The sequence below is a fragment of the Platichthys flesus genome, chromosome 14 (genome assembly GCF_949316205.1).
Source record: "Platichthys flesus chromosome 14, fPlaFle2.1, whole genome shotgun sequence".
In the NCBI taxonomy this organism is placed as follows: Eukaryota; Metazoa; Chordata; class Actinopteri; order Pleuronectiformes; family Pleuronectidae; genus Platichthys; species Platichthys flesus.
This window is the reverse complement of record NC_084958.1, coordinates 21,654,780-21,681,268: the sequence shown is the minus strand read 5'-3', so window position 1 is coordinate 21,681,268 and position 26,489 is coordinate 21,654,780. Positions and strand designations below refer to the sequence as shown.

At 48.5% G+C, this 26,489-nt stretch overlaps 2 protein-coding genes across 5 annotated transcripts in view; both read left to right on the top strand.

Annotated features, from left to right (window-relative positions):
* The window catches only part of lig1 (ligase I, DNA, ATP-dependent), a 42,625-nt gene extending 37,498 nt beyond the window's left edge, over nt 1-5,127 (top strand). Inside the window, exons 26-27 of the mRNA XM_062405153.1 lie at nt 1,144-1,236; nt 4,935-5,127. Of these exons, the coding sequence (XP_062261137.1) occupies nt 1,144-1,236; nt 4,935-5,009 (168 nt within the window). The 3' untranslated portion in view covers nt 5,010-5,127. The remainder of the gene's footprint in view (nt 1-1,143; nt 1,237-4,934) is intronic.
* A 7,546-nt stretch (nt 5,128-12,673) lies between these two features.
* mpz (myelin protein zero) lies at nt 12,674-26,221 on the top strand. 4 transcript variants are annotated; one of them, XM_062404966.1, is made up of 7 exons: nt 12,674-12,873; nt 14,140-14,306; nt 16,103-16,316; nt 17,190-17,319; nt 17,826-17,868; nt 22,648-22,677; nt 23,692-26,221. In XM_062404966.1, the coding sequence occupies exons 1-7, from the start codon at nt 12,828-12,830 to the stop codon at nt 23,701-23,703; spliced, it is 642 nt and encodes a 213-aa protein (XP_062260950.1). In that variant the 5' UTR covers nt 12,674-12,827; the 3' UTR covers nt 23,704-26,221. The 4 variants fall into 4 exon arrangements, with proteins under 4 accessions (XP_062260950.1, XP_062260952.1, XP_062260948.1 ...); XM_062404968.1 differs by lacking the exon at nt 22,648-22,677; XM_062404964.1 differs by having other exon boundaries at nt 22,648-26,221.
* Nucleotides 26,222-26,489: the final 268 nt, after the last annotated feature.

Here is a 26,489-nt window from a genome sequence, read left to right as displayed (position 1 = left end):
CGTGTTTGTTATAACATCATTTAAATCCATGTAGCGACAAAACTGGCACCAAGACGGACAAAGATATACTTTATCCAAAACATTTAATATGAATCATTTAGTTTTGCACGTTTTTTAACTTGCTAGGTGGTAAAATTCAGAATTTAAATTGTCTGTTAAACCTTAAATCTTAATTTTATATTTCAAACGCTTGGATTTGAGACAATATGATGAGATTCTATAACAGCTGAGACCTTTCTTCAGTAAAATGAGACGTACGGATATTAAATATTCTGAAACACCAGGTTTCGCTTTGACAGGTCATTCGTCAAATTATTTTAGGTCCTAAAAATGTATGTTGCCACAACTTTTTCCCTTTAACTTATGATGTGAATGACTTTAAAGGACATGATACGGCCTATTAAAGATTTCAGCACTAACACATTATTAGTGGCGTGAGACATCAGCCGCCGGTCGTATTTCCTCGGAGTGATGAAGTAACTTCGACCAGAAACTCAAAATTAATCACATTTTTTTCATGAATTCAGTCCCTGCTGAGAAGTTCATCTCACAGTCTTCATACTGTATCAGTAGCTCTGTTATTTATGATCCAAATATCTTCTATTTCTATTTCTTTTTGTTGTTTTCACGTCATCAACAACAACTCGCTTGTCGTGAATTTCCCAGAAATGCGCGTGCTTGTTCTCACTTCCGCTCACGATGACATTCTCTCTACACTCTACCAGTTGACTCACTGGGAATGTTCTAGAAAATGTGCAAAGCAACTGACTCTTGACATTTGGGTTTTCACTCACAGCCCTTTTGGAAAGTTTCAGAAAAATGTGCGGACTTCAGTGAATGTTTAAAAGCAGCTGTTGTTTTTTGGGGGGGGCAAACCTGTGTAAAAGTTATTTTAGTAAATAACTGATCTTTTATTTTTTAACGGTTATGAAGCTGTTAGATGTTAAACCTGAGAAAGCCATGAAACAGAATCACTGAAAGACTTGAACTGAAGTGACTCAGCAGCTTCAAAGGCCCCGACACTCAAAAGCCTCAACACAGATCTGTTAGTTATCATTTTCAGTACAAGTCCCAAAGGACAAATCAATGACATGTATCAGCGGCACTGTTGTGTTTACTCATTCTGCTGCTGTCTGTCCTCAGGTGGATCCGGTGAAGGGCATCTCACTGCGGTTCCCTCGCTTCCTCCGGATCAGAGACGACAAAAAACCAGAGGACGCCACGTCTGGAGCTCAGGTAAATCACATCACCTGCTCTGGGACACGGCTCGGGGGACGTCTGGATTCCACTTTTACTTATTAATTCCCTTTTTCCCTCGTTTGGATTCCTCCCTGTAGAATTTGTTTCTTTTTTAGCATCAAATGAACATTCACACGTCCATTAAACCAACTTAAATAACAAAGATCAATCCACAGCAGATCCAACTTGCTGCTCCTTGTTGTTTTCTCTTCTGCTGACATCACATGCATCTTTACTCGTCAAGGACGTTTCTCACTGTCTCCACCGTCAACAGATAAACATCCAGAGGCAACAGACAAAACAAGTAAATGTTAAAAGCTCTAGAGAAAAGACGCTGCACAGGAATCACACAAAAGTCAATATACACCATCGAGGAAAGCCTGAGAGTAAATATCAAACTGTATTCAGAGAAACCAAAGGTGGATTGAGCCTGAGCGGATGCACAGCAGTTGTTTCCTTGACCACACGCCCCCCCCCCCCCCCACATATGTGAGGCGCCGTCCTTAGTGAGCTGCTGCGACATGTTTGTGTGTTTGTGTGTTTGTGTCCCTGCACCACCAACGCTGCTGCCACTGCCAGAAACCCGATGTAGTCTGTAATTATATTATGTCAATAAGTTAACAGATCATTAGGTGAAGGGCAGTCGTTTCTGCTGCTCGCCCTGAATGTGGGTAAACACAAATCTCACCACTGCTTCCTGTAATGTTTAAACACGGCTCAGCTGCCAGGAGCAAGGCCGCAGCTGCAACACAACCAGTGTGTGGACGCACACATCACGCAGGTCTGTGTGTGTGTTTGTGTGTGTGTGTTCACACGACAGCGCTGTGTTTGGACACTGTGTTTGAAAGCCGTCATATTCTCCCACATTCAGAGCGAGCAGCAGGAATAACTCCCGCCCTTCACCTAATGATCTGTGAACTTATTGACATAATATAATTACAGCCTACATTGGCTTCTTGGCAGCAGCAGCGTGATTGACAGTGCAGACACACACAGGCGTGAAGAACACAGCAGGTCAGGGGGGGAGGCGCTGCTACACACGTGAGGTATGACCCGGACGTTTACACACCGGTCAGCAGGTGCACGGACGGACTATAGAGACTATAGGAAACCTCCCAGCAAGTTTATGGAAATAGTTTTTGAGTTATCCTGCTGACAAATAAATCCATAAACAGAAGGAAGGACATCAAACGACCTGAGTGATGTGAAGCCATCAGATCAGTGGAGTACAGAATGAAGTCAGATTCAAATATGAAATGAGTGTGTTGTGATGCACACAAGGTCAAACTCTGTGTTAACTCCGTCACATGTGAGTTGGACCATGTTACTTTGAGTGTCGTGTGGAGATGATGCATCATCACGGTCACCTCACAAGAGGAGTCCTGTATCATTTCAAGGGTGACCAGCACCGCAAGGACAGAGTTTATTTAATTTCTTTACACCAGCATTGTTTAATGCTGCGTCCTCTCGCTGCTAGTCCCAGCACGAAGCTGTGGGAGCTGTGGGAGCTGTGGGAGCTGTGGGAGCTGTGGGAGCTGTGGGAGAGTGGGCAGCAGCAGCAGCAGCGCCTCAGGACTCCAGTGAGGGATTTATATCATCATGCAGCAAACTGTGAGAGTTGTTGTACAGTAGAGATCTGCAGGTCAACTGAGCTTCCACCTGAACACACCTGAACACACACACACACACACACACACACACACACACACACACACACACAACCAGAGCCTGTGTGTCTACTGGACACTGAACCCTCTGGTGGTTTCTCTAACGGACACTGCACTTTGTCTCTGAGACAATTTATCAAAGAGAGAAATTAAATATCTGCCTTTTGTTCAGATGTTATTTATTCTCAGTGTTTCCTCGCTGGTAGCTGACCTTTCTGTGGAACCCAGCGGCTCATCATTATTTTTATCATAACTCAACCAAAGTGAGCGTAATCACTAGTCAGTGCACAGATCAAACACTGAATATAATAAACTACCTGTTTAACTGCTTCTGCAGAGGCGGATTCACGTTCTCTGAAAATAGAAGAAAATAATCGATTAAAGATAAATTCAGTTTTTATCTCTTTACTCTCAGCTTCTCTGTCCTAATCTATTTATAAACCTAAAGCAGTTTTGTCTAATTAGAATAAATATAACATCGACGGGCTCAATAAACTATTTCCTGCCAATTAGATTCAGGATTAAACAATTAATTATGTGGTTGTTAAAACATTGAATAAAAGTCAAATATGTCTTCACGGAAATTTAAACTTGCTGTTGTTTTTAACACATTAAATGAAGTCGAACTTTCTCTGTTGAGTGTTTAATTTAAAGGAATAAACAGATTCTGATTGTGGCCTAATATTTATCTGGTGTGGAGGATTATTCTCAGAACTGATCAATCTGACAATCATCTTCTCTGCTAATGGATTCATTGTCTGGTTTTTAATAGATCAGAGAAATTGATGTAAAAGAAAAGCTGATCACAATGAGCCTCAGGTGACATCTTCAGTTCCTCCCCCCCAGCCTTTAAACATGTCACCACAGTAAATCCTTCCAACTCTGAAGCCGTAAAAAACAAATATTCTGCATTTTTGTTTGATAAACAACAAGATATAAATCAGCAGATTGTTTGGGCTCAAATCTGACAACCTCCATCGTTAACACCGGGAGATAATTCATCCATTTCTGTCTAAGTGGCAGTTTGTGTTCAATCACACTTTCTCTGAGATGCACTAAAACATCGGAGGATGCTTTTATCAATCGAACATTAAAATCAATCTACGGCCGAGCTGCCCGCCTCCAGCCAGACAAACAGCAGCCATGTTTCTGTCTGGTTTGTTTCACCTTCCATCGCTTTGTTAGAGGAGCCGTCTCCGGGCGCCACTCAAAATCTGAAGTCGCCCTCGCCAGCATCGAACCTCGAGCCTGGTCGAACAAACTGGACACACAAACAACTTCCTGTTTAAAAATGGAAGTCCCGATATCAGACGAGCGCGTTGTTGTTGTTTATCAGGAAACAGGAAACTCTGAGTTTTAATGACACTGACAGAATTCAGCACTGGATTTTCTCTTTTTCTACCTGAGCCCAAACTTTTTTCCCGCCTTCATTAGATGTGAGCCGGAGCATAATGTGAGTTTTCACCGACTTGAGCAGCCATCTGCTGCCGGAGGAGTCCTGGCTGGTGCTTGTTAGAGTCGGAGCCGTGATATCAGCTGCATTGAGCTACACCTTCTCTCAGGTGTTGTCCACGAGGCTGCACCAACTCGTCAGAACAACACAAGTTTCAATTAAAGAAACTTTTGAGAACATCTCAGTCGCCTCGATCCTGTGCAGGAGAAACGATGGGAAGTTTCAGTGTGTCCCCGCCCCGCTGTACTGGTGCTGGTGCTGAGGAGACTGGTTGGAACCGCTGCTCACACTTTATTCATTGTAGGGCCTCCGAACCCCGCCCCCCCCCCCACCTCCCTCCACCGAACCCCGGTGAGCTCCAGTGATCGCAACCTCCGTCTCCCAGTCGGCAGCTGGGAGTCACCGACTTCAAAGCCCAGGATATGAATAATCAAACAGTTATTTTTAGCTTTTCCTCTTCATGTTACTGACCTGACTACATGATCTTATTCTCTCCTCCCCCCCCTTCCTCCCTCCGTCCATCCTGCCCCCCCCCCCCCCCTCTGCTCGATCTCTGTCCACCTCATGTGCTGCAGATCGCCGATTTGTACAAGAAGCAGCAGCAGATCCAGAACCAGGGGGACAAAGTCGACCCAGAGGACTACTACTGATCATCTGCAGTCAGCTGCCGGAAGAAAAAAATAGATGAATATCGGCAAATCTCAATGTAATTGTAAATATCTTCTTTGTTGTTGTAATGAAATGAAAATAAAGGCTCCTTCCAGTTTTTATCTTCGACTGTTTGTGTTATTGACGAATCGAAGCTGCTCCTTTACTGTCTGTGATCTTTTTCGTTTCCGAGCCAAAGTTGTGTAAATATCTCTCTGCGTATGGAGAACATCAATTTTGAAACCCCCAGATCAACTCACATCTGCCCCCGTTAATAGATCTCTTATCAAAAATTCACTGTGCAGAACCGCCCGGCAAAACATGGAATGTACTGGAACGCATACCAATCCTCTCACCTGGCCGGGTTTCTGCTGAAGAACTCAAAAGGTGGCGGCAAAAGTGCATTAGGCGCGTGGGGCTCAGTGAGAGGACGAGCCAAGGAGATTGCCGGCTGCCAGAAACGTTATTAGAAGCAGAAAAAGACGCCGGAGCTGACAGTTGCTCAAACAGCAGGACAAAAGAGAAGCACTCACAGCTTGCATTAGATGATGGAAATCCACTAACTGTCCAGCCTGAATCAATCAGAGGGCTGCCGGGGATGTGTGGAGGGAGGAGGGGGGGAAGGCAGATTGAGAGCCAAGGACGGACGGTTATTAATGGAGGAGCGAGGAGGATTGTGAGTTTCCTCTGCTGCGATGCCGAGCGAGAGGAGTCGAGATTTAACCAGTGTTTGTGTTTCTCACTCGTTCTCTGAGCTTGAAGAAACTCATTAACTGCACGAACAACATCTGAGTATCTGTGAATCCCTTTGTTGACGGACGCTGAATGATTGAGTTGTGCAGGTTCAAATCCTACGAGGGCGACAGATCTGCATGAAAGACCCAAAGAACTGGATTTGATTACTCTGCACAGAAACTAACTCTCAGCATTCAAGTGGAGCTGTTTTCTTATTTCAAGCCAAACGATCCGAAGGCCGAAGACGTCATTTGGAGTCTGCGCCTGATTTTATAGCAAAGAATAACTAATGAGAAACAAACACATAGAAATAAATCGCTGTGAAAGAAGCTCCCGTAAACCATCTGAGAAAATGTACTTTTTATTTCATCCCATCCACTAACATGGAGGACTCAGAGTTCAATATCCATACCGCAGTCAGCCACCAGGGGGCAATCCAGACTATTTGGCTTCACCTTTGGGGACTGTCTCCGTCTCTCACTGTCCAGTATTTAGGTTAATTGCTCTACCTTGACATTTAGAAGTGGATTCATGGTCCCCAGAGGGTGAACCACCATAGGCTTTGGTGATTTCCTGACCTTTCCTCTAATGCCAGCGTGAGGCTCACACATGGAGTCGCTCAGCAGCCGCGGCGCTCGTCACTTTGATATCGGGCACTCTCACATTCATGCCCCCCCCAGGACGAATGTTATCGTTGGGCCGATCCCCCGACTTCCTCCTGCAGGGACCGCAGAGGAGTCGATATGTTAATTCCTCTCGTAAAGTTTACGATCAGATCCACCTGCGGAGCGAATGACGATCCCCATCAGCCTCAGCTGGACTGTGTGTAGAAGCTAATTAACAAACGGTCGCGTCCACGCTGCAATAACATGATAAACACACCGGTGGTTCGATATCGGTGGGTTGTGATTGGGGTTTAGCCTCACAGCTCTTACTGGCTGTGAACCCTAATCTCGCTCTAACCCTGGGGGGGAGGGTTGTTTCCCAGGTGATCAGTATTGCCTTGCTCCAGAGCCGCAGCAGGGAGTTGTACCTTGAAGCTGGCAGTTGTGCGGTTGCAAGGAGCCACACATCAGGCTCTCCTGCACGGCGATGGAATCGTCTTCAGGATGTTTGCATGTGAACGTTCCCACTGCCGCGGTGACTCACTCAGCGTGTGGCTCGCCGGCGTCACCGCGTCCACGTTCAGAGCGGTTTGTGTTTCCGACACTCGGGAGGCTGCGAGACCGCTGCTTGTTTGTTATGCATCTCTGTGTGCGAGTGTGCACACTGCACATTTGGAGGTTTGCCTATTATTTGTGTGTGTGGGCTGTGTCCTGTGTCTGCTGACGGGGAGTTGGAGAAGGAAACCATTGTGGTGGAATAATCATGGAAATTCAGAATCCAGCTTTTGCCCGCCCTTTTCATCTGCTGCTGTTTTTATGTACTCTTATTTATTTTTTCACTGGCTGCCACAGCAAGGCTGGTGTTGTTTACCCCCTGTGTGTGTGTAGTTGTGTGTGTGTGTGTGTTGTGGATAAACGTGCTGCAGGAGACACCGACTGCAGCTGGAGCCACTGAGACGGTGGCAGGTGTGTGTCTGTCTCTTGAAAAGATTCTATCAACATAAAAGCCGCACAACTGCTCAAGATACAATCGTGAAACTTTGCGACGGTGAAGTTAAATGGAAGTTTAAATGACTCTAACGTGGGTGAGAGCCAACAGCCCCAGGTGCTCATGGGTAATTCAAAGGTATGATCCCATGACAACATCTCATCGGGGATATGAACCTTCACAGACATGTTGTTATCCCTGTTTTCAGATATAAAAAGAAACTGTAAAAGGGTTTAAGAAAGACATCTTTGTCATTTCTCCTTTTCAATATATATGTATGTGTTGTATGTTTATTTATGTATATATGTATGTACTGAATACCCCCCCCCCCCCCCCTATAATCGGTCTCTATTCTTTCCATGTGTATCTTACCTCCTCTACGTCTGACTCTCATCTTGGACGACATTAACACAGAAACAACTTGCTTATGTTACTAAATCTGAATTTCTAATATCACTTGTCAGCTGTTGTGTTAGAACTGGTCTTGAATAAGCCAGTGTGAGGGATGGGAATCTAATGGAAATCAAACAGGCACCAGAGCATGAAATATTGAAAATGCAAATATGTAATGAATTCTGTTTCATATTGTGTGCGTTGTATGATCCGGGCTTTTGTTGTGATTTACTCTGAGGGTGTAATGCGGCAAACCCCTCTGCCTAATTTGTGTATGTTGCATTGTGTAAGTGAAGGGAAGTGTGAAGGTCTTTGAATCTTTGTGCATCTTTTGTGTTGAGTTCAAGTCCCTGCACGCTGAGATGTTTTGTATTTGTTTCCTTTTGTAGATGGATGAATGGGTTTTCCTTTTTTTATCATCTAGTGTGGGTGGCTGGTTAACTGCCTGTGGTTGTATGTATCTGTGTGTGTGTGTGTGTGTGTGTGTGTGTGTGTGTATATATATGATTGTGTGTCATTGATGTTTACTGGGGGGGGCAGCTGGTGCACATCACGTGCCTGCAGGGCATCGCAGCACAGCAGCCTCCGTCGCCCCTCGAGGTCCCAGCCTGTGTTGGAGCAGCTGTGCTGTTAGTTCACATCAAGTCACTCGTTCAGACCAGGTCCCGCCGGGAGGAGGCTGCAGCTACCTGCTCGAAACCCCCTCTGCTACATGTGAAAATGTGATTAAGAGTCGTGTTGGGAAAGGTTTTCTACAAAACCACCCGGAGCTGAGGTGGGGACAGACGAGAGGGACGCCGAGGACGTCTTCTCTGAGCTGAAGACTCGTCCCGCTGCGTTTCTCTTTAAAGTTTTAGGGCGAGTCCCCTGAAGCAGGGTTATGGATTCCCTCTGACGCTCGTGAAGAAGAAGGGGCGTCTATAAAAAAACTGCCTGGTTTCACCTTTCTCTGTCCTCTGTTGCCCCCCCCCGCCCCACCCCTTTCTCCCACATGAGCTATCTGTCTTGGTCACAATACCCCTTTCTCCACCCGGAGAACAATGTGTTTGTTCTCCTCCGCCTCCTCCTCGTCCCTCCATCCTTTTCTATCCCTCCATCCATTTGTTTGGTGCTCTCTGTGACATCTCGGCCATGCCAGGCCATGAGGGAGAGAGGGAGGGACAGGCCCGGCCATTGTGCCCCGGCCCAGCCCACGGAATATCAATAATGTTTTTCTTGAGCAGGAGCGCCGAGCGTTGGCCAGTAACCTTTCGGATTTGATGATGTCAGGCCCTCGGTTATTTCGGCCCTTTTATATGATTTCCCTCGTCCCTCGATCTCCACTCAGGTCCTCAACACCAGGGTCAGAACTGGATGTGCTGGTGACTCATCACAGAACCTCATCAGCTCAGTTAAACCAGTTTATGTGACTGTGCCAACGAATCCTCCTGATTACATAACAAAATACCCTGTTTTCCTGACCCCTCTTCCTTCTGGGGACTGGATCTATAACCACGTCATAAACCTTTTGTCCTTTGTTTCCTCAACACAAGAGTTATGAATTGAATTTGCTGCCCTTGGTCTTTGAAGCGTTTGCCAAGAGACCTGTTGTTTATACGTAGAGGCCAAAACCAATACTTGTTTTACACCGAACGAGCATATGTGTGTTTTTTAGATGTGGGGAATAACAGTCAATGGACTCTCAGCCCGTTGCCAGTAAAGAAGTTCATCTCGCGTCATGTTCAACGTCATGAAGGTAGAAACTTGGTGCTCTCTCACCTCATCTTGCCTGTCTTTACTTCAGAGTCATATGACCAGGGAGTGAATGTTGATTGTCTCCATCCCACCGTAGACAGAGCCCAGATGTGAGTAGGGTTTTTGTGGAAAAGGTTCTTCAGAAACTGCAGATGACTCTCCTCTATATCAATGGATCCCCCCCCCCCCAACCCTGTCGACTAAACTCAAGTGAGCGTTATCTCAACTTCTCTGCTCAAACATCTAAATTAGTTCACGTGTTGGCCCTGTGATACGCTGGTGACCTGTCCAGGGTGTGTTGGCACCAGTCCCCTCAGAGGAAACACATTATAGATATGATGGATGGATGAAAATGACTGAATGACCAGTGACCCCTCCTTGGGAATCACTGCTGTAGTTGCTGACCTGCGTCCTATCAGGAACCTAGATGGCAAATAAGCACTGCTGTACTTCTATTCAATTCCGCCCCCCCCGCATTTAACTTCTGATCGTTTTCTGGCCAATTGCTCGCCACGGCTCATTTGCTGCATTTGGTCGTGAATATGTTTCGCTTGATTATTCAACCCCTGCAGCCCGACTGCCCATCCAGTCATTTACGAGACCACTTTATGATTGGTTTATGATGGCGCCGGTTGTTTGTTACACACTTGTCGGCACTTCACGGGGGGGGGGGGGGGGGGGGGTATGATTGGCGTGCACTCCACTGGATCCTCGTTGTCGTTAGTCTGATGACCTTTGCGTGAACCAGCCCCTCGGTGGCGTCCATCGCTTTGTCCCATGTTGACCGTCGAGGAACCCTCCAGCCGTCCCGTCTGAGAGGCGCCCTCCATTCACAGAAGCCGTCCACATTTAGAAGAAGACATTCCCCCTCTGCACATCTGCCAGCCTGCCTTGTGATCACGGCGACACTCGACTGTGAAACACACTCAACACAGCAGAGAAATTAGACATGGACCGAGTTGACAAGAGCCTCTAACATCTACAAGTCGGGACGCTTTCCCAGACTGTGATTATCCCGCGGTCTCTCGACTCTGCGCATTTGGCTTTTTTCCTTCTTTTTTTTTTGTCATCCCATTGGAAATTATTCTGCGTCAAAGGAAATTACAATATCACAAGAAAATATGCTCTGTAAATTTCCACGGGTGTCTAACGACCCAGGCCACTGTCTCAGCCCCTGAATCGAGCTTGATGAGTTACACAGGCAGACATTCACACGGTGGCTGAAGCCTGAGGTGCTTTGTGTATTCAGTCATCTCTAATAACAGCGACTGATGAAGCCCCGTCCACCTGAATAACACTAAACTGCGGCTGCAGGCTCATGTATAACTTAACAGAAATCTCTAAATGGCTCCACAGATCCAGTTTGCTCTGTCTGCTCCGCTCTCCTCCTCCTCTCTGTATAATTTAGCAGCAGATAAACTCTTCCTCTCCTACATTAGTGTGCATTATCACTGCCAGCCCAAGGAACGGGGGGGGCCTCGCTCTATATGTGATACAGTTTCCTGCTGCCAAGCTCAGCCACTGCTGCTGCCACCATCACACGGCGCTGGCGGCTTTGGGCGCTTGCCACGTTCTGCACCTGCCAGGCTCATAAAGAATCCCCCTGTCTCCCTGGAGCCCGAAGGCAGGATCTGCCATAATTGTTAAGGATGTCGCAATTTAGACCTTCAAGCCAAAGCTTAGACAGTTGATGGCGCCAACAAGTTGGCAGATGGTCCATTTTGTTCAGCTGATCCATCAGCGCGGCGTTCAGATGAATGAGCGGCTGCGATCCGTCATAAGTGCCGGGAATTTATGTCCTGGTCTCGAATGTAAGCAGAAGTTGATCAGCAGCTGAATGTTCCTCCGCTGTGTTGGCCCAGAGCTCCATCGCACAGGAGATGCTTTTATTTCCAGCACCGGAAAAAACCTGGATGAGGAGGCTCAATGAAACCACAGAGTGAAGTGGATGGAGTGGGCCTCCTCGTCGAGCACCTCCTCCTCTTCTCACTCATCAAATACACTCTCCTGAGGGGATGGGAGGAGTCACGTTATGATTGATATGCTTCACACTTCATGTGGAGTGTAAGTGAATCCAGCCTGTGTATTGGCTGAAGCTGGTGGAGCACCGCACACCAGTAATTTGTGTTTGTATTCACTTTGACTGTGCCAGTGGCCAAATGAATGCATATTTATGACGTTTGACAACATGATGGAATGAGGCCTCCAGAAATGAGTTCCCCTCCTGCGTGTCCTCCTCGTGCACGCTCTGCCTCCCCGTGCACCTCCTTCTCTCGACCTGCGTCTGGATCTGCTGCTGCCTCGATCCCGGTCGGTGCGTCTTGTCCTGTCCTGATATCAACCCATCTATATATAGCAGGTCTCCCCCCCCCCCTACACTCGCTGTCTGTGCTACTGGAAAAAGAGAGGAGTGGGCGCTTCACTTTCAATACGCAGCTTTGTCCGGGCCGGAGGAGAAACCGAGGCGAAGAGGGTGAGGCCGCAGAGGAAGAAAGCGCCATTGACAGGCGGGCGAACACCAGTCGGCCCCTGTCCCCCTCTCTCCCCATTGTCTCCAAGTGCCAGACATCAGCAAATGACAGGAATCTGCAGAGAGGGAGGAGAGAGAGAGAGAGAGCCTGAAGAGTCGGGGCTTTGTTCGGGCCGCTGGCCTCAGAGCGCGGTGAAAGTGCAGAGGAGAGTGAGGGATGGGGATGGAGGAGAGCGCACTGGGCTGACCTCACTGCAGGATCCCCCTTCCTCCCAGTAAACAGCTTCCCAGCATGTAACCCTCACACATGGAGCAGTGATCACATGCAGAGTGGCTGCAGATGGTCATGATTCCCTGTCTCACATGCACATGCTGATTAGCTCCTCAGCTCCGTCACACCACGGCTGAGGGTGTAATGGAACCAGTACATCCATCGGTGGTGGGATTCTGCCGAGTTTGCACATTCCCCCCAAGTTGCCCATTGTTTACCCAATTAATTCAGTGGCTACTGTACAAAGCAGGTGCCTCTCGCCAGCATATCTTTACTCCACTTCAAACGATAATGTGTGCAATTTGTTTCAATGAGGGTTGAAATGGAGAGAAAACAGGTGGAGGAGGTGGTGGTGGAGGGGATGGGGGGGAGGGGCTGAGGGGTGGAGAGGAGGAATGGGCCGGGCCCGGGCCTGGGCGAGGGGTGTGGTTGGGTATAAACCAGGGGACAGTGGGTTTTGTGTTGTTGTCCTGTTTGGAAGCCGTCTGTCCCGGGGTCCTCGCTCAGCTCCTCTCTCTCTCTCTCTCTCTCTCCCTCCACTTCTGGGACTCTTCCTCGACGGGCTCCTGTCACATCTGCACCGGCACCAGTTTCTCACCCGGAGCTCCGTGGACGCCTGAAACCATGCTGACGGTTTTGGCGCTGGCGTCGGTCGTCCTCCTGGGAATAGGTAAAATTCTAAATTAGAAAATATCATTAAATTCCGATGCAGAAGCCGACTCTGAATTCATCCGTTGAAATTTCCTCTGTGCTGACGTGAGGTCAAAGGTTAAATTAGAAAATGACGAAGATTTTTTTTCCTGTTTTCCTGCAAATTAATGGAGTTGACGATGATACAAAAAAGGGGTCAGCAGTGAATTGAGTGATCTCTAAATGAAGTGTAACATTCCTGCAGGCTGAATTGATATCACACTAAAGCATTTAAATGAATATCTTGGTTATTTGCTCTATTCATTAGTTCCAAAAGGCCGATAGGGCACCGGTAGGGAACACACTTTCCTTCCAGGTGTGTTATCCGTGGCCCTGCACTGTTTCTTTAGAGCAGGTGACACCGAGCTTTGCAGAGTTGAGAAGCTCTAATGTTTTGACTTCTAAACCGAGGGTCGTCTGAGTTTCTGCTCTCAGACAGACGCGGCCGTGTTTTTCCATTTCCCCTTCTGTCAGATATTTGCGTTATTTTTGTGTCAGGATTTTAATTAAAAGTGTCGAGCATGATTCCAGTGACAGGTTGTTCAGGGGCTGGCTGCACTAAAGGACGGTTACAGTGTGAGCTCTGAAACCGGCTGTTAAGAGAAACTCCAGAACACACGGGGCATTCATTTCAATGTAGCTCGGAGACTGTGACCAGTTCACAGGCTTCACGTGCCACTGGGCGGCAGCAGGGATGTTGTTACTGGTTCTTCCGAGTGGCAGGTGTGTGCTCGGCTCCCCGGGGCCTCGTGGGTTGTTTGAGATGCCGACTGCAATTTTTTTCCGGGGAAGTAAAATATTGATTCTGCAGCTAAAACCAAATTAACATCAATCATTAAATATTATTTAAGCCTTAGCGGTGCACATTAAGCCAACGTAATCCATATTAATGGAGAAAATGAAGTTCCCCTCTGGCTTTTGCAGATTATCACCGATATTCCAGTAATAATGTAAATATGTACCGAGTGCACGTCTGAGTGGATGTCGGCTCTGACGTCGTCAAGTGCAAATCTGAGTGTTTGTGATTCATCTTATAGATCAAGGTGAAAACTGATGAAAAGGTCTCGTCATCACAGTTGGGTTTGAAAAATTCGATATTCACGATTTATAGGGAAACTTTCTGCAATTTGCTCGTGGGAGAAAACAGAGAAGGGAGATTTTCTTTGGGTATTTCTTCCTCCTCTCTCAGCTTGGAATGGTTTGTTGGGATCTGTGAATTAACCTCCACCTGATTTGTGTCTCCCAGTTCCCGAGCAGTCCCAGGCCATAGTGATTTACACGGGCTGGGAGCGCCACGCCCTGCTGGGCTCGGACATCCGGCTGTCGTGCTCCTTCTTCTCCTGGCGCTGGACCTCCGAGGACGTGACCTTCTCCTGGACCTACAGGCCCGATGGCTCCCGGGACAGCATCTCTGTAATATACACACACACACACACACACACACACACACACACACACACACACACACACACACACACACACACACACACACACACACACACTATTATATTACAAACAGTACACTAACATCTTAGCACACAAGTGTTAAACATCCACATGTTTGTTGTCATAATGAAGCAAGCTGTAAAGAATAAAGGTAAATTTGCGCTTGAGGAAATCATCGTGGAACAAACTTGACGTCAGCTTTTTGGTTTGATTTAAAAATCCACCACTTCTCACTCGCATCAGCCTCATCATCCTCATCAGCCTCATCAGCCTGGTTCTCATCAGGCAGCTGAAGAGGCTCTGGTCGCCCCCCCCCCCCCCCCCCCCCCCCCTCTCGGCACACACATGGTTAATGAGTCCTGGTGAAGCCGCTGAAGCGTTCAGCAGCTGATGAGTGAGATATTTAGCCTCAGTCATGAAGTGCAGATGCATCAGGAGCATCCTCGGTCCCTCTGCTCCTCAGATGAAATCCTAAACACGCACTCCGACTTAATCTTTTTCTATTCCCACTTTCAAGAAGTCGCAAAAATTAAATATTTGAGAAGACGATAAGCAAAGAGCAGATAAGGATTGTTGAAGTGGCAACAACAATGGCTTGTTTCTGAGCAAAGGCCTTTTTTGTTTTGGAGATTCCCCCCCCCCCCCCCCCGGCCCGAAGACCAGAAAGCATTCAGTCAGGCAAGGGGGAGTGGCCTGATGATGTCACGTGGCGTGCTGCTTGCTTGGTTCCTGCAGCTTTAATATCGATAGACGAGAGACGATAGTTCACAGATTCACCAAAAATGCAATCTTACAAAACAGAAATGATTTGCATACGACGGCGTCTTATCTCAAATGTCACCACCTCTATAACCGCACTGAATTATTCTAAAAGTTTGCATGTGAAGAAACAACAAACTTTCTCAGCTCCTCGTCTCCCTCCTCCCCCCCCTGGCCCACCTCCTGCTCTTTAATTTCACTCCTCCTGCCCTTATCGTTCTTCCATCTCTCTAATCTCTCCGTATCTCCCCGTCCTGACTGCGCCTCCCTCTGTCCACCTCCCTTCATCTCCTCCTCCCCGTCCCTTCCTGCTTTGTCCCTCCCCTCCTCTCTCATTATCTCCTCCCCTCACCTCCTCTGCCTTCATCCATCTCCCGCGGTGGCCTCACTCTGAAACTCGATTTCACTCCTCTTTCATGTTTTTTAAATCTTCTGTCACTCATTTCTTCACCCGCCTGAACCGAAACAGTCTCAAGTGGTTGTTTCTGTTTAAAGGTGTATTTGTCTTTTTTTGATTTCACATTTTTATTCCTGATATGTTCGTATCGTATCAAATGTTTGGTTCGATTCATGCAACCTGCTCACGTGTTTCACAGGCAGAGATTAAATCTAATTTGACCTTGTGGAGGTTGAACCAGCTCTTATCCCAGTTGAACCCCTCGGCCCATTTACACTTATTAAAACAATCAATTCTTCGAACTCTGGATTCAATCTTTGATGTTTTCCAATTTTTAAAAACATTTCTACTGTTCGTATAATACCTGCGTTTCAATATGATATCAAAACTAATCGTATTTATCTATCCACACAATTCTATATATGATATATATTTTCTCTGCTCAGGTTCCATTGTTGTATTTCATCCTTTAAAGCACTTTTGTAAGAAAAGTGCCATATGAATTAAGTTTATTTTTATTAAACCATATTATATTAAGATATGTATTAATTATGAGCTACCACAGGAAGGTGAATCTACAGTAACACGTCCGCTCTGCCTCTCAAAGATCTTCCACTACACCGGTGGTGCTGCCTACGTGGACAACAAGGGCCCCTTCAGGGACCGGCTGGAGTTCGTGGGGAACCCCGGGCGCCGCGACGGCTCCATCCTGCTGAAGAACCTGGATTACTCCGACAACGGAACCTTCACCTGCGACGCCAAGAACCCCCCTGACATCGTGGGCCGGCCCTCCAACGTCCGCCTGCTGGTCTTTGAGAAAGGTGATGTGACCGGTGGGGTGGGGATGGGGGGGGGCGGGGGGAGGGAGCGTCCTGTGGGTGGGAGGCTCCTCAGTGACTGTGATGTCTGAATTAACTTACAGCCGTGTCTGCTCATTCACTTTCCACTGAGCCCATATGGCGCGTTGTGGTGAATGTTTTTGTTTTTTGGTCGGAAGCCAAATGTTCTCAACCGAGAAACAATCATTTCCAAAATCTTAAACAAATCCCAATTTAAACCGAGCGTCTGACTCGAGTGAGTTCTGACCTCAGACCAGTCGCTGCACGCCCCCCCCCCCCCCGTTAAATGGAAATGAAATCAATTACAACCTCATCTCTTTCTCCCATTTGAGATCACTATCGTTACCTCACTTCTTTCCTCCACCTTCACCTCCCATTTCTCTCCTCTTCCTCTTCCTCCCTCATCGTCTTCCAGCTCATCCCATTAGGGACATTGCACTGTTCCTACTCTCACCTTAAGATGTTGATATCAAACCCTTATGGCAAAGAAGTGTAATTGAGGCTTAATACTGTCACTATAACTATAACTATAAATTAAAAAGTAATTACACAGATATCCAGACTCAAATCCACACTATGGGTTTATCTTGTTTGCACAATTCTTGCATTCAAGGAAGAGTTTTCAAAATGGTTATTAAAACCTGAGCCAAACTTTATTTTTAAATATTTATCATCTCCGAAACTCTGACATAACTTGCACAATATTTGTGTTACACTGATTCCCTGTTTTCCAGCTCTTCCTCCTCGTTATCCTCACAGTGTCTCCGTTGTTCTCTGCTCCACCGTCTAACACTCCTCCTCTCCTCCTCTCCTCCTCTCCTCCTCCTCTCCTCCTCCTCCTCTGCTCCTCCACAGTGCCCATCCAGGCTGGCGTGATCACAGGGGCGATCATCGGGTCGGTGCTGGGCCTGCTGGTGCTCATCGTGGTCATCTACTACCTGATGAGGTTCCTGGTGGCACGCCGTGTCTTCAGCCTCAGTGTCAGGTCAGTGCCCGGCCTGTGGCCAGCGGGGCTCTGCCAGTCCGGTCTGTGCCAGGGACTGGAGCTGAGGCCGGAGCCCATCCCTGGCACCGACACCTGCGTGGCCAAGAAGACATAGCTGCTGTGCCACCATCTTTTGATTTGCGCTTAGATTTGGAATTGGTCAGCTGGAGAGAGACGGATAATAATCTCTCATTTAGATTTAATCTCGCTTTAATCTAAAAAACCTTCCTGCGTGGGTCCAAAGAAAGATGGTTCAAAGTGATGGAGCAGAGGTGTCTGAGTGGATAATCCACTCCATCAGGAAGATGATGGACCCATCGCCTTGCTTATCCCCATCCACTGGTAGAAGATGGTAACTGGGAGGGAATGGGGGGGGCTGCGTTTATAGGCAGCCGGACTAGTTGATCACGTTCTGTATGATGGCTGCCAGGCAGTGCTGCCCTGTGACCACTGGAGGGAGAGATGGATTCGACATTCTGACTTTGTCTTTCTTTTGTCCCCTTCAGCAAACATGGCAAGAAAAAGAAGGAGGGATCACAGCAGAGACAGGCAAGTTCCCTCCACTCCTTCCTCCATGTCCCCTCTTCCTCTTCCTCCTTCCTCCTCCTCCACCCTCCTGCTCCTCCCTTTTCCTCACACACGCCACGTCATGTTCACATCCGCTTGAAAACACCCGATGCAACAGCTTTGCTCGCTGTCACCTTCAGGAGAGATTACAGTGGCATTCAGTGTTTGAATGTTTGTTCGGCACAGGAAACGTGTTGTCAGAAGGAATTTTCCTCCATTCTGCTGCGGCGGCTCCACACAATAGCACACATCCAAAATGACAGCGCATAACGGCACAGTTTCATAATCGCATTCGCCCCCCCAATGCCATTTCAAGCGGCTCCAATATGTCCGCCGTCTCCTCCTCGCAGCAACGTATCAACAACAATAAAACATGTCATTCACACTCGGCCGGGCGAGCGCTAATATACCGGCGTTGAGGCTGTTGGGATTCCAGCGTCGTCTCAGTGTCGGAGGTGCTTTAAAGGCTGTTCTCTCTCCTGTGGCCCTCACCCCCTCCTCCAGCCACCTCGGGGGGGCCGAGCAGCCCAGCACTGGTAAACAGCCAGGGGGCAGGAATCAAACCAGTGACTGTGAAATGGCCGCGGCCGGGTCACAGCGCTAATGCTGTTTCGGTATTGAATGGGTCTGTGTTTTGCTCGCAGAGGGGAAAATGGATGGAAGCTGCTGATTTCGCTCACTGGGAGTCAAATGAAAATCACTGGGCCTATTATGGTCTGGGCTGTTATCAGTGGTTTTTACGCTGCTGCACGCCGAGGGTTCTGGGGCAATTTCTTTCTGCTCCGAGTCCTCGTGGGAGCGTGATCGCCTCAAGTGCTGGATTAATCAGACATTTTGGTGGCTTGTATTCTTCTGTGAATACAAGCCACCAGGGCAAGTAGTGTTTGATTACTCTGTGGTGATGGGGGGGTGGATGGTTGCAGGGTTGTATTGTAATCCACTGTACGCCTTGCATGCAGATAACAAATAGACAAAGGGGTGGGGGGGGGGGTTAGGGCGTTCAAAGCAGCAAACATATCAAGAGGTTTGAATATAAAAGGTGTTTCTGAGGCAGTGAGTCATTCAGCCGCAGGTGAACGTTAAAGACCAAGCAGCAGCAGCAGCAGTGAACTCGTGCCCCGGTGCCCTGACCCTAGGGGGCGACCTTTCCTCTCACCTCAGACGAGTGCACTCACTCTCATTCCCCTGGAGCCTCCCCCCCCTCCCCCCTCCCCCTGTCTTCTCTGTGCCTCTCTGCTGTGGTTTGATTGTCAGGTTACTCTTGAGTTGCAGTCAGTTGTTCTCAAGTGCCTGCGGTGGGTGACAGTGCATATATGAATAAATAACTTCTCCACCAAAAAAAGGACCCTGAGATATTTGACAACATTGTCATTTACAGTTACTCTCCTGCAAAGTCTCACGCAGCTCGAGAGGAAGAAACACACACACACACACACACACACACACACACACACACACACACACACACACACACAGCCATTCCTCCCGAGCTGCAGCACACTTGCTATTTTATTTTTCCTCTGAGCAGATTCCTCTCTTGTAGCTGCGCCACACACACGGCACCCACGGGGATTCAGAGCGCGCTCATAAGTGGTTGTTTGATCAAATAGCCCTTATTAGGAGGCTCTGCTGACACGATGCAGTTCTGTATCAGCCTCAGCATCTTCGGTTCCTCCCTGTTCGCTCAGCTCGCACTACAAGTCTCCACGAGGCGGTGGGTGGGTGGGTGAGGGAGTGAGGGAGTGAGTGGGTGAGACACAGAGACAAAGGAACCCTGTGGTGGGTGCTACTCCCCATTAGGAGGAGTTGTGGGAGAGAGGAGTTTACCCGACAGCCACACACACAGACACACACACGCACACACACACACTCTATACTGGAATGATAATTGAGTGCACTCGGTATCGATCTGAGCTCAAACACACACACATAAAAACACACACACACACAATCCAGGCGTTCTTCTTATCTTCCCCCTTCACCTCCCTCACTCTCTCATTCACATTCTTTTTATCCGGTCCCCTGTCTCCCTCCCGTCAGTCACATCTTCCTCTCCACCTCCTCCTCCCCCCCCATCCTCCTCCTCCTCCACCTCTCGCCTCCTCATGCCTTTGACTCCCTCCCTGACCACGAAGCATCTCTCTGTAATTCCTCCCTCTCTCTCGCCTTCCTCGTTCACTCTCCCTCTTGCTCTGGTTGTCATCCCTCACCCTCCTCCTCCTCCCTATTACCAACACCACAACATTTCCTCACTCTCTTTCCAGTATCCCCCCCCCCCCCCATACCCAACTCTCTCTCTCTCCCCTCGCCTCTTCTGGGTTCTGATCAGCGTTTGGTTCCAGACAGAAAATCTCTTCCTCTCACTCTTCATCTGCTTCTCAATCTCCCTCCTCGTCCTGTCAGTGTCTCATTTTCAGTATGCAGCCAGGGACCCGGCCACTTACCAGCCTATCTACCCCCCCCCCCCCGCCCCCCCGCCGGTCCCTCCTGTTCTGCCACTGTACCCACATTCCCTTTGAAGTGCATGCGGCTCCTGTAACGAGGGTGGTTCTGCATGCTGCCTAAGCGGGCTGGAGTGTGTTTACGAGGCTTTCCCTTCGTTAGCGTGGGAGCTCGGCAATACATCGCTGCCGTGGGATGCGTAATGGTAAACAATGCAATGATATACGAGAGGAGAAGTATGTAAGTGTGATGGGAGGTAATGACCTGGGATGGGCTGTGCAGCCGGATGGCGGCTGAAACATCTGCCTCCATCGCTGTCGGATCAGAGCCGGTGCTGCTCTCGCACAGAGCATCATTAAAGATGAGACGTTTCATAATGCAATCAGTGGGGTATTATTAGCTGCAGCTTCAGCAGGAAGCCTCCAGTGTGCCTCGGCCACAGACTGAGGGTAAAGATGGACGACATGTGCTCGCTGTCCAGAAACAAAGCCAGAATGTTCTCGAGGCTGCCATCAGGGAGCGCAGCGCCGCGGCATCGACCAATCGTGAGTCAGACATTTTAATGCACAGTGTGAGATAAAAGCCAGAGTGAATAAATCAGTTTTCAGTTATTTCTATAAGCTTCAGTAGATATCGCTGACCACGAATCTGTAGGAAAAGTTTACTTTAAACTTCGAGAGCACGATCACACTTAGTTTTCTAAGTGACAGGGCTGGATGAGGCCGGGCAGAGGTGGAAGCAGAGCCGTGACCAAGCAGCGCTGAGAGATGACGTGAAATCATCTTTGAGAAAATGTTATTTAACGAGTACTTTGACTTTTTAGTTTGACCCATGTCCCGTTAATTAGAGGAAGCAGGGTTTATGAACTCTACCACAGCCAGCCACCAGGGGGGGATGGAGTTGTTTGGCTTCACTTTAGTGCAGCCGTCATGTCGTCCATCTTTAAATCCTTTGAATCTCCCTCGTGTTTTTATTACATCTTACTACAGTGCACAGACCTGTACTTCAACCTGTGTATTTTCAAATATACAGTACTGTGAAATCCATGACACAGGTCGAGTGAGGTGTCATTAAGCTTCATCAGAGCAGCATCCCACACTTCAGCAGGTTAACTCACAGCTTCACGCTCTGGAGCTGTGGTGAAGTGAAGGTTGTTGTTGCTTGACCCGATCTCCTCTGTGTCCAGTCCCTCCTGATGGATTCGCTGTGCTCAACTGAAGCCTCACTTCACTTCCTCCTCCTCCTCCTCCTCCTCCTCCTCCTCTTCCTCCTCGTCCTTTTTATAGATTTCTTCTTCAAGATGTTTTTAGACATTGCACAGACAATATCCAGAATGAGTGGGAGTGAATGGGTGAATTATGTAAGTGGCCGTGTTAGTGTGAGGATGAATGTTTGCAGTGATCCTCCTGCACGATGGAAAATGAAGAGAAATATAGATTTATACTATTTTAATTAGATTATGGATTTAATTTGTGGTGTTGCATCACACTGGTCAGTGTTTCACTATTATTTAAATTATTGATTAAGCCGATAGTCTTTATGTAATTAAAGATACTCGTGGAAATAACCATATGACAGCAGCCCAGTTTTGGAATAAATACTAATACTAATAAAATAATAGAGTAGAAATAGAATCAGATAGAAGACAACAAAACCCCACTCACACAAATATAAATATTCTATTAAATCCAATAGTAATGTGCATAAGACAAAAATTAAGTTAAAATGAAAGAGTTTGGATTTTATCTCAAAATATTTATCCTCAAAACCAGAATTGATCAATTTACATTTAAACTGAGTTGTGTGTGTATGTGTGCATGTGTCAGAATGTGTGTGTGTGTGTGTGTGTGTGTGTGTCTGTGTGTGTGTGTGCATGTGTCAGAATGGGTGTGTGTGAGTGTTTGTGTGTGTGTTATTGATTATTGTCTCTCAGTTGTCACAGGTGTATGCAGCCTGCCTGCCACTGGGTCCCATCCTAACGCATGGTTACCTGTTTTGTTCCCCCCCTTACAGCTCTGGACACCGCCCCCTCTCACTTGCTACCCCCTCCCCTAAAAGGACTGTCTCTCTACCTCCTCACCCGTCTCTGTCTCTTCGTACGTCTCTCTTCTCCTCCTCCTAAATGTGTTTCTTCTCTCCTCTTCACACAGCTCCGCCCGTCCTGCTATTAGCCCATCTCTCATCCTCTCACCTGTAACGCCTCCCATCTCACCCCTCCATCCCCACTCCTCTCTTTCTGTCTCCCTCGCGCTCCTTTCCTCCTGAAGTGACTCTCCTCCCCTGTTCTCCACCCGACCCCCTCTCCCTCCTCCCCCACAGGGCCCTGCGCCTCCCGCTGACCCCTCCAAGGTGAAGGCGGCCGCCTCGGAAAAGAAGAAGCAGGAGTCGCGCAAGGATAAGAAATAGGATACGGGGAGGGGCTGGGGCGGCCTCGTCAGCCGGCTCCTCCAGCCCGTGCGCCAGGCGGTGGCGAAGGCCCGGCCCAATCAGCAGCAGCGAACCGTAGCCAGAAAGACAGAGAGGGTCGTCGGAGGGGGGGAGGAGGGCCCGGGCCGGGTGCTGATGACCATCGAGCTGGAACTGACCCGCAAAAACGGGGGAGAGGGGCCCGGCGGCGAGGGAGGGATGGGGAGGTCCAAAGGTCCCGGCTTTCTATCCCGCCTCGCCAACCAGCTCACCCTCAAATAATACACCCACAGGGAGGCGGGGGAGGCCGAGGGGGGAGGAGGCTCATTGGGTTAGGAGCGTGGGAAGTCTACTGAGGAGACGGCAGGAGAGAGTCAAACCACAAACCTACTTTACGCCCACCACAATGCCAAACCGAGTCCCCGAATAAATGAGTCAAATGGTATCTGCTCCTGTCACAGGCCGGGGTCTGTAGACGGGCCAGGATCTACGATGTGGTGATAATCTCATTCACCAGCCGTCACCACAAGTGCTTCTGTCAGGTCGTGAGATATGCCGTGTGGAGCGAGACCTTAAGATGGCTGGGTTCGATAACAAACCCCCCCCCCCCCCAAAAAAAAAACGCAGCGTGCCGGGTTTTGCCTTTCTGGTTCCTCTCATCGTGATCCCATCCACCAAAACAAGCTTCCTCCAAGTGCGTCCGATCCGCATCACGGGCGCCGGCTGCAGGGACGAGCCAATTTGCCTTTTCTTCCGACTCGACATGTCAAACTCCCCTTCCACTGATCCTCCTCCTCTTTCCTCTCCTCTTCTCTTTCCCCCTCTTCCACTGTGAATTTCCTTGACTTTCTTGTTCATTTAAATTACAGAGGTGATTTATATGCTAACCGCTCTATCCTGTTTCTCTTCTTCTCCCACTTCCCCTTCCCTCTTCTCCTCCTTTTCTCTCTCCTATAGATAAAGGTCTGACACCTCCTCCGTGACTGCCTCCGCTCCTCTAGTCTGCTCCCTCCTTTTCTGCCCAGCCCGACGCAGCCCCCATTATTTCCCATTATCTCCTCTCTTTCCACACAGCGCCGGCTGTGAGAGCGGTTCTTCTGTATCAGTGGCAACGGTGTCAAATAATTTTTACAACGCCTCATCAGAGACCTCCGTACGCGCTCATTGGGCAAATTGTAAAACTTTTTAAGGCCTAACTATGCACTTAACTTTCTTAAGAGGAACCCGAAAGTCATCCCTCCGAGTTTAGAGTCCCCTGAATCTTCCCCCCCCTTCGTGTTTACGACTCCTGAGCGGAGCCGCGAGTGCACTCTGGACTTCAGGCGGAGGAAAACAGAGCGGCAGAGGAGAGTGATAGCGAGGGGAGAAATATGATTCCTTGCTCTCAGCCGGGGCGTAGATAGAGGTTCAGGCCCTCGAGCTCGGGGTGATTCAATCCTCTCACATTTGAGCTAATGGAGGTTGTCTGCGTGTCCCTGCCCCGGCTAAGGGGGGGGGGGGGGGGCTATTTCTGGCCCTATGAGAGCGAGCAAGCTTACTGTAACAGCTGCACATTTTTCAACCGAAAGGGGAGGCGGGGCGGGAAGAGGAGGAGGCGAGGTGTTTGTGGGGGGCGGGGAGGGGGTGCGGGGGGGGGGTACCTGCTCTGCTGTGTATGCCCTAGTGCAGGAGGCCGACGACTGACAACCTGAGATGACGTCACGGCCCCCGAGGGCGGGCGGAGGCTCTCAGGAGTCCGACCGAGGGGCTTACCAGGAGGAGGTGCAGCTTCTGTGCTCCCTCAGTTATTTTAAGGTCCAGTTAATCCGCTCACACGTTTCTCCTCGCCAGCCCAGAGCTAATTATTTTTGCGCGTGCTGGGTAACCAGATATCTCTCCCCACCATCTCGCTCCCTGCCTCCTCCTCCTCCTCCTCCTCCTCCTCCTCCTCCTCCACTGTTATTCACTCGTCATCTCGGGCCCCCATCTTGGGATTCGTCTCCTCCCATCCAAACCCGTGTGTCGTTCTCGTCTATCCTCGCGTCTTCGGCGTCTGTAATCTCCTCCTCTTCCTCACACTAGTGACTCTGCACTGCATTATTCCCCCAACAGAAAAGAGGCCTATACAAAATCCACTCCACTCTCTTAAGTCTCCTCTTATCTGACTTCCAGGCCTACAGCTCAATGCTCTGCTCCTCTCTTCTGTCCTCCCTCACCCCCCCCCCCCCCCCTCTTCTTCCCTCTCTCAAACTCGGTGATGATCATCTGTCGCCTCCCTCCGTCTCGCCGGGTGATCGACGAACGCCCTATGGCTCGCCCTTCAAAAATGCCCCCCTCTCCCAAAGGCATGCCCCCTGCCATCCCTCCCTCCCTCCACTGACCCTTCACTGTCTTATTTCTGCTGGTTCGAACGCCAAAACGCTCTCCACTGCCACCAACTGGCAGGGGGGGAAACACTCGGGCAGAAATCCACCTTTAGTTCCTCACTGAAGGCAGACACTTATAATCTAGCTAGCTCTTCTCCGGTCGCAACATACGACGTGTGTTCTATGTATATGTGTGTTTATTTAAAGCGTGTTAAAAAAGAGATTTGATATAAAGCAAAAAGCAACAGTACGTCACCCTAAGTAAAGCAAAGTCGTGTTTTCTGAGACGTTTTCTTTTTTTCCATGTGTGCACAAAGGCACATGGAGAACATCTTTAATCAAGGGAGGGAAGAAATGTAATTATGTTTCTGACCTTGTGTGTTGTGGACGGTGCTGTGTGGCTGTGTCTTCGGTGCACGGTTCAATCCGAGGTGAATTGAAATCCTTCGGTTGGCCTCAGATTCAGTGCAACGTGGCTGGGGAGGGGAAAGGAGGAAAAAATGGGGGGCGGGGGTTGCTTGAGAGAGCTGTGGAGGAAGAGACTTATCTGGTGTGTTAAGCCAAGCCAATCCATATGTATCACTACAGATAGAGTCTGCTCTTCCCCCCCAGAGCTTTCTTTTTAGAGGTGCTCCTTCCCCTCAGCCAAAGGATGGATTGCGATCTGCGTGCTTGATATGCAGGGTGGAAAGTGTGAGACGTGAATGTTTCTCTAAGATTCATAGCAGGAGTGGAGGTGCTAAAAACCCACATCCTTATAACTGGAGGATGTGTTTTCACTAGTCGCTGTTTAACTCTCCAGTCGAATGGATTAGTTTGAATGTTTTCTTCTTTTGCGGTGAAGCCACACAGACACCCGATGTGACACAGCGTTAAACTGCCTTTTTAAAAAATGTTTTGTTTGTATAGTCACAGTCGCACAATAACATTCCTTTATTTAAAAAACGGTGGCGCTTCTTTTTACGCTTTTTATTTTGTAGTTTTCTTTTTCTACATTTATTTTAATGGTAATTCCAGAGCACTAACAACACTTGATGACTGTGTGTAATATATGTTGTAAAGAGAACGTAAATAAAAAATTAAAGCCCCGAGCGCAGCTGTTATCAACAGGAGACAAAATAAAAAGCCAGCTGAAAAACGTCTGCAGCCTCGTTTCTTTCTTTCTGTTCCGAAGTCCCGCGCTTTGTGTGAATCTGACGCACTTTCATGAGCTCTTTGTAAAATGAGATATCCACCATTTGAAACATCTGAATACCCTGACGGCTTGCATGTAAGTCAAACTCATTATGGAATCGCTCCTGCCTTATTATTACGGGAATACATTTGCATACACAATCGGAATGTTCTAGCGGATAGAATCTGGAGACTCTAAATCGCTGAGCGCTCACCACCAGGTGGGTTTTTCCTTTC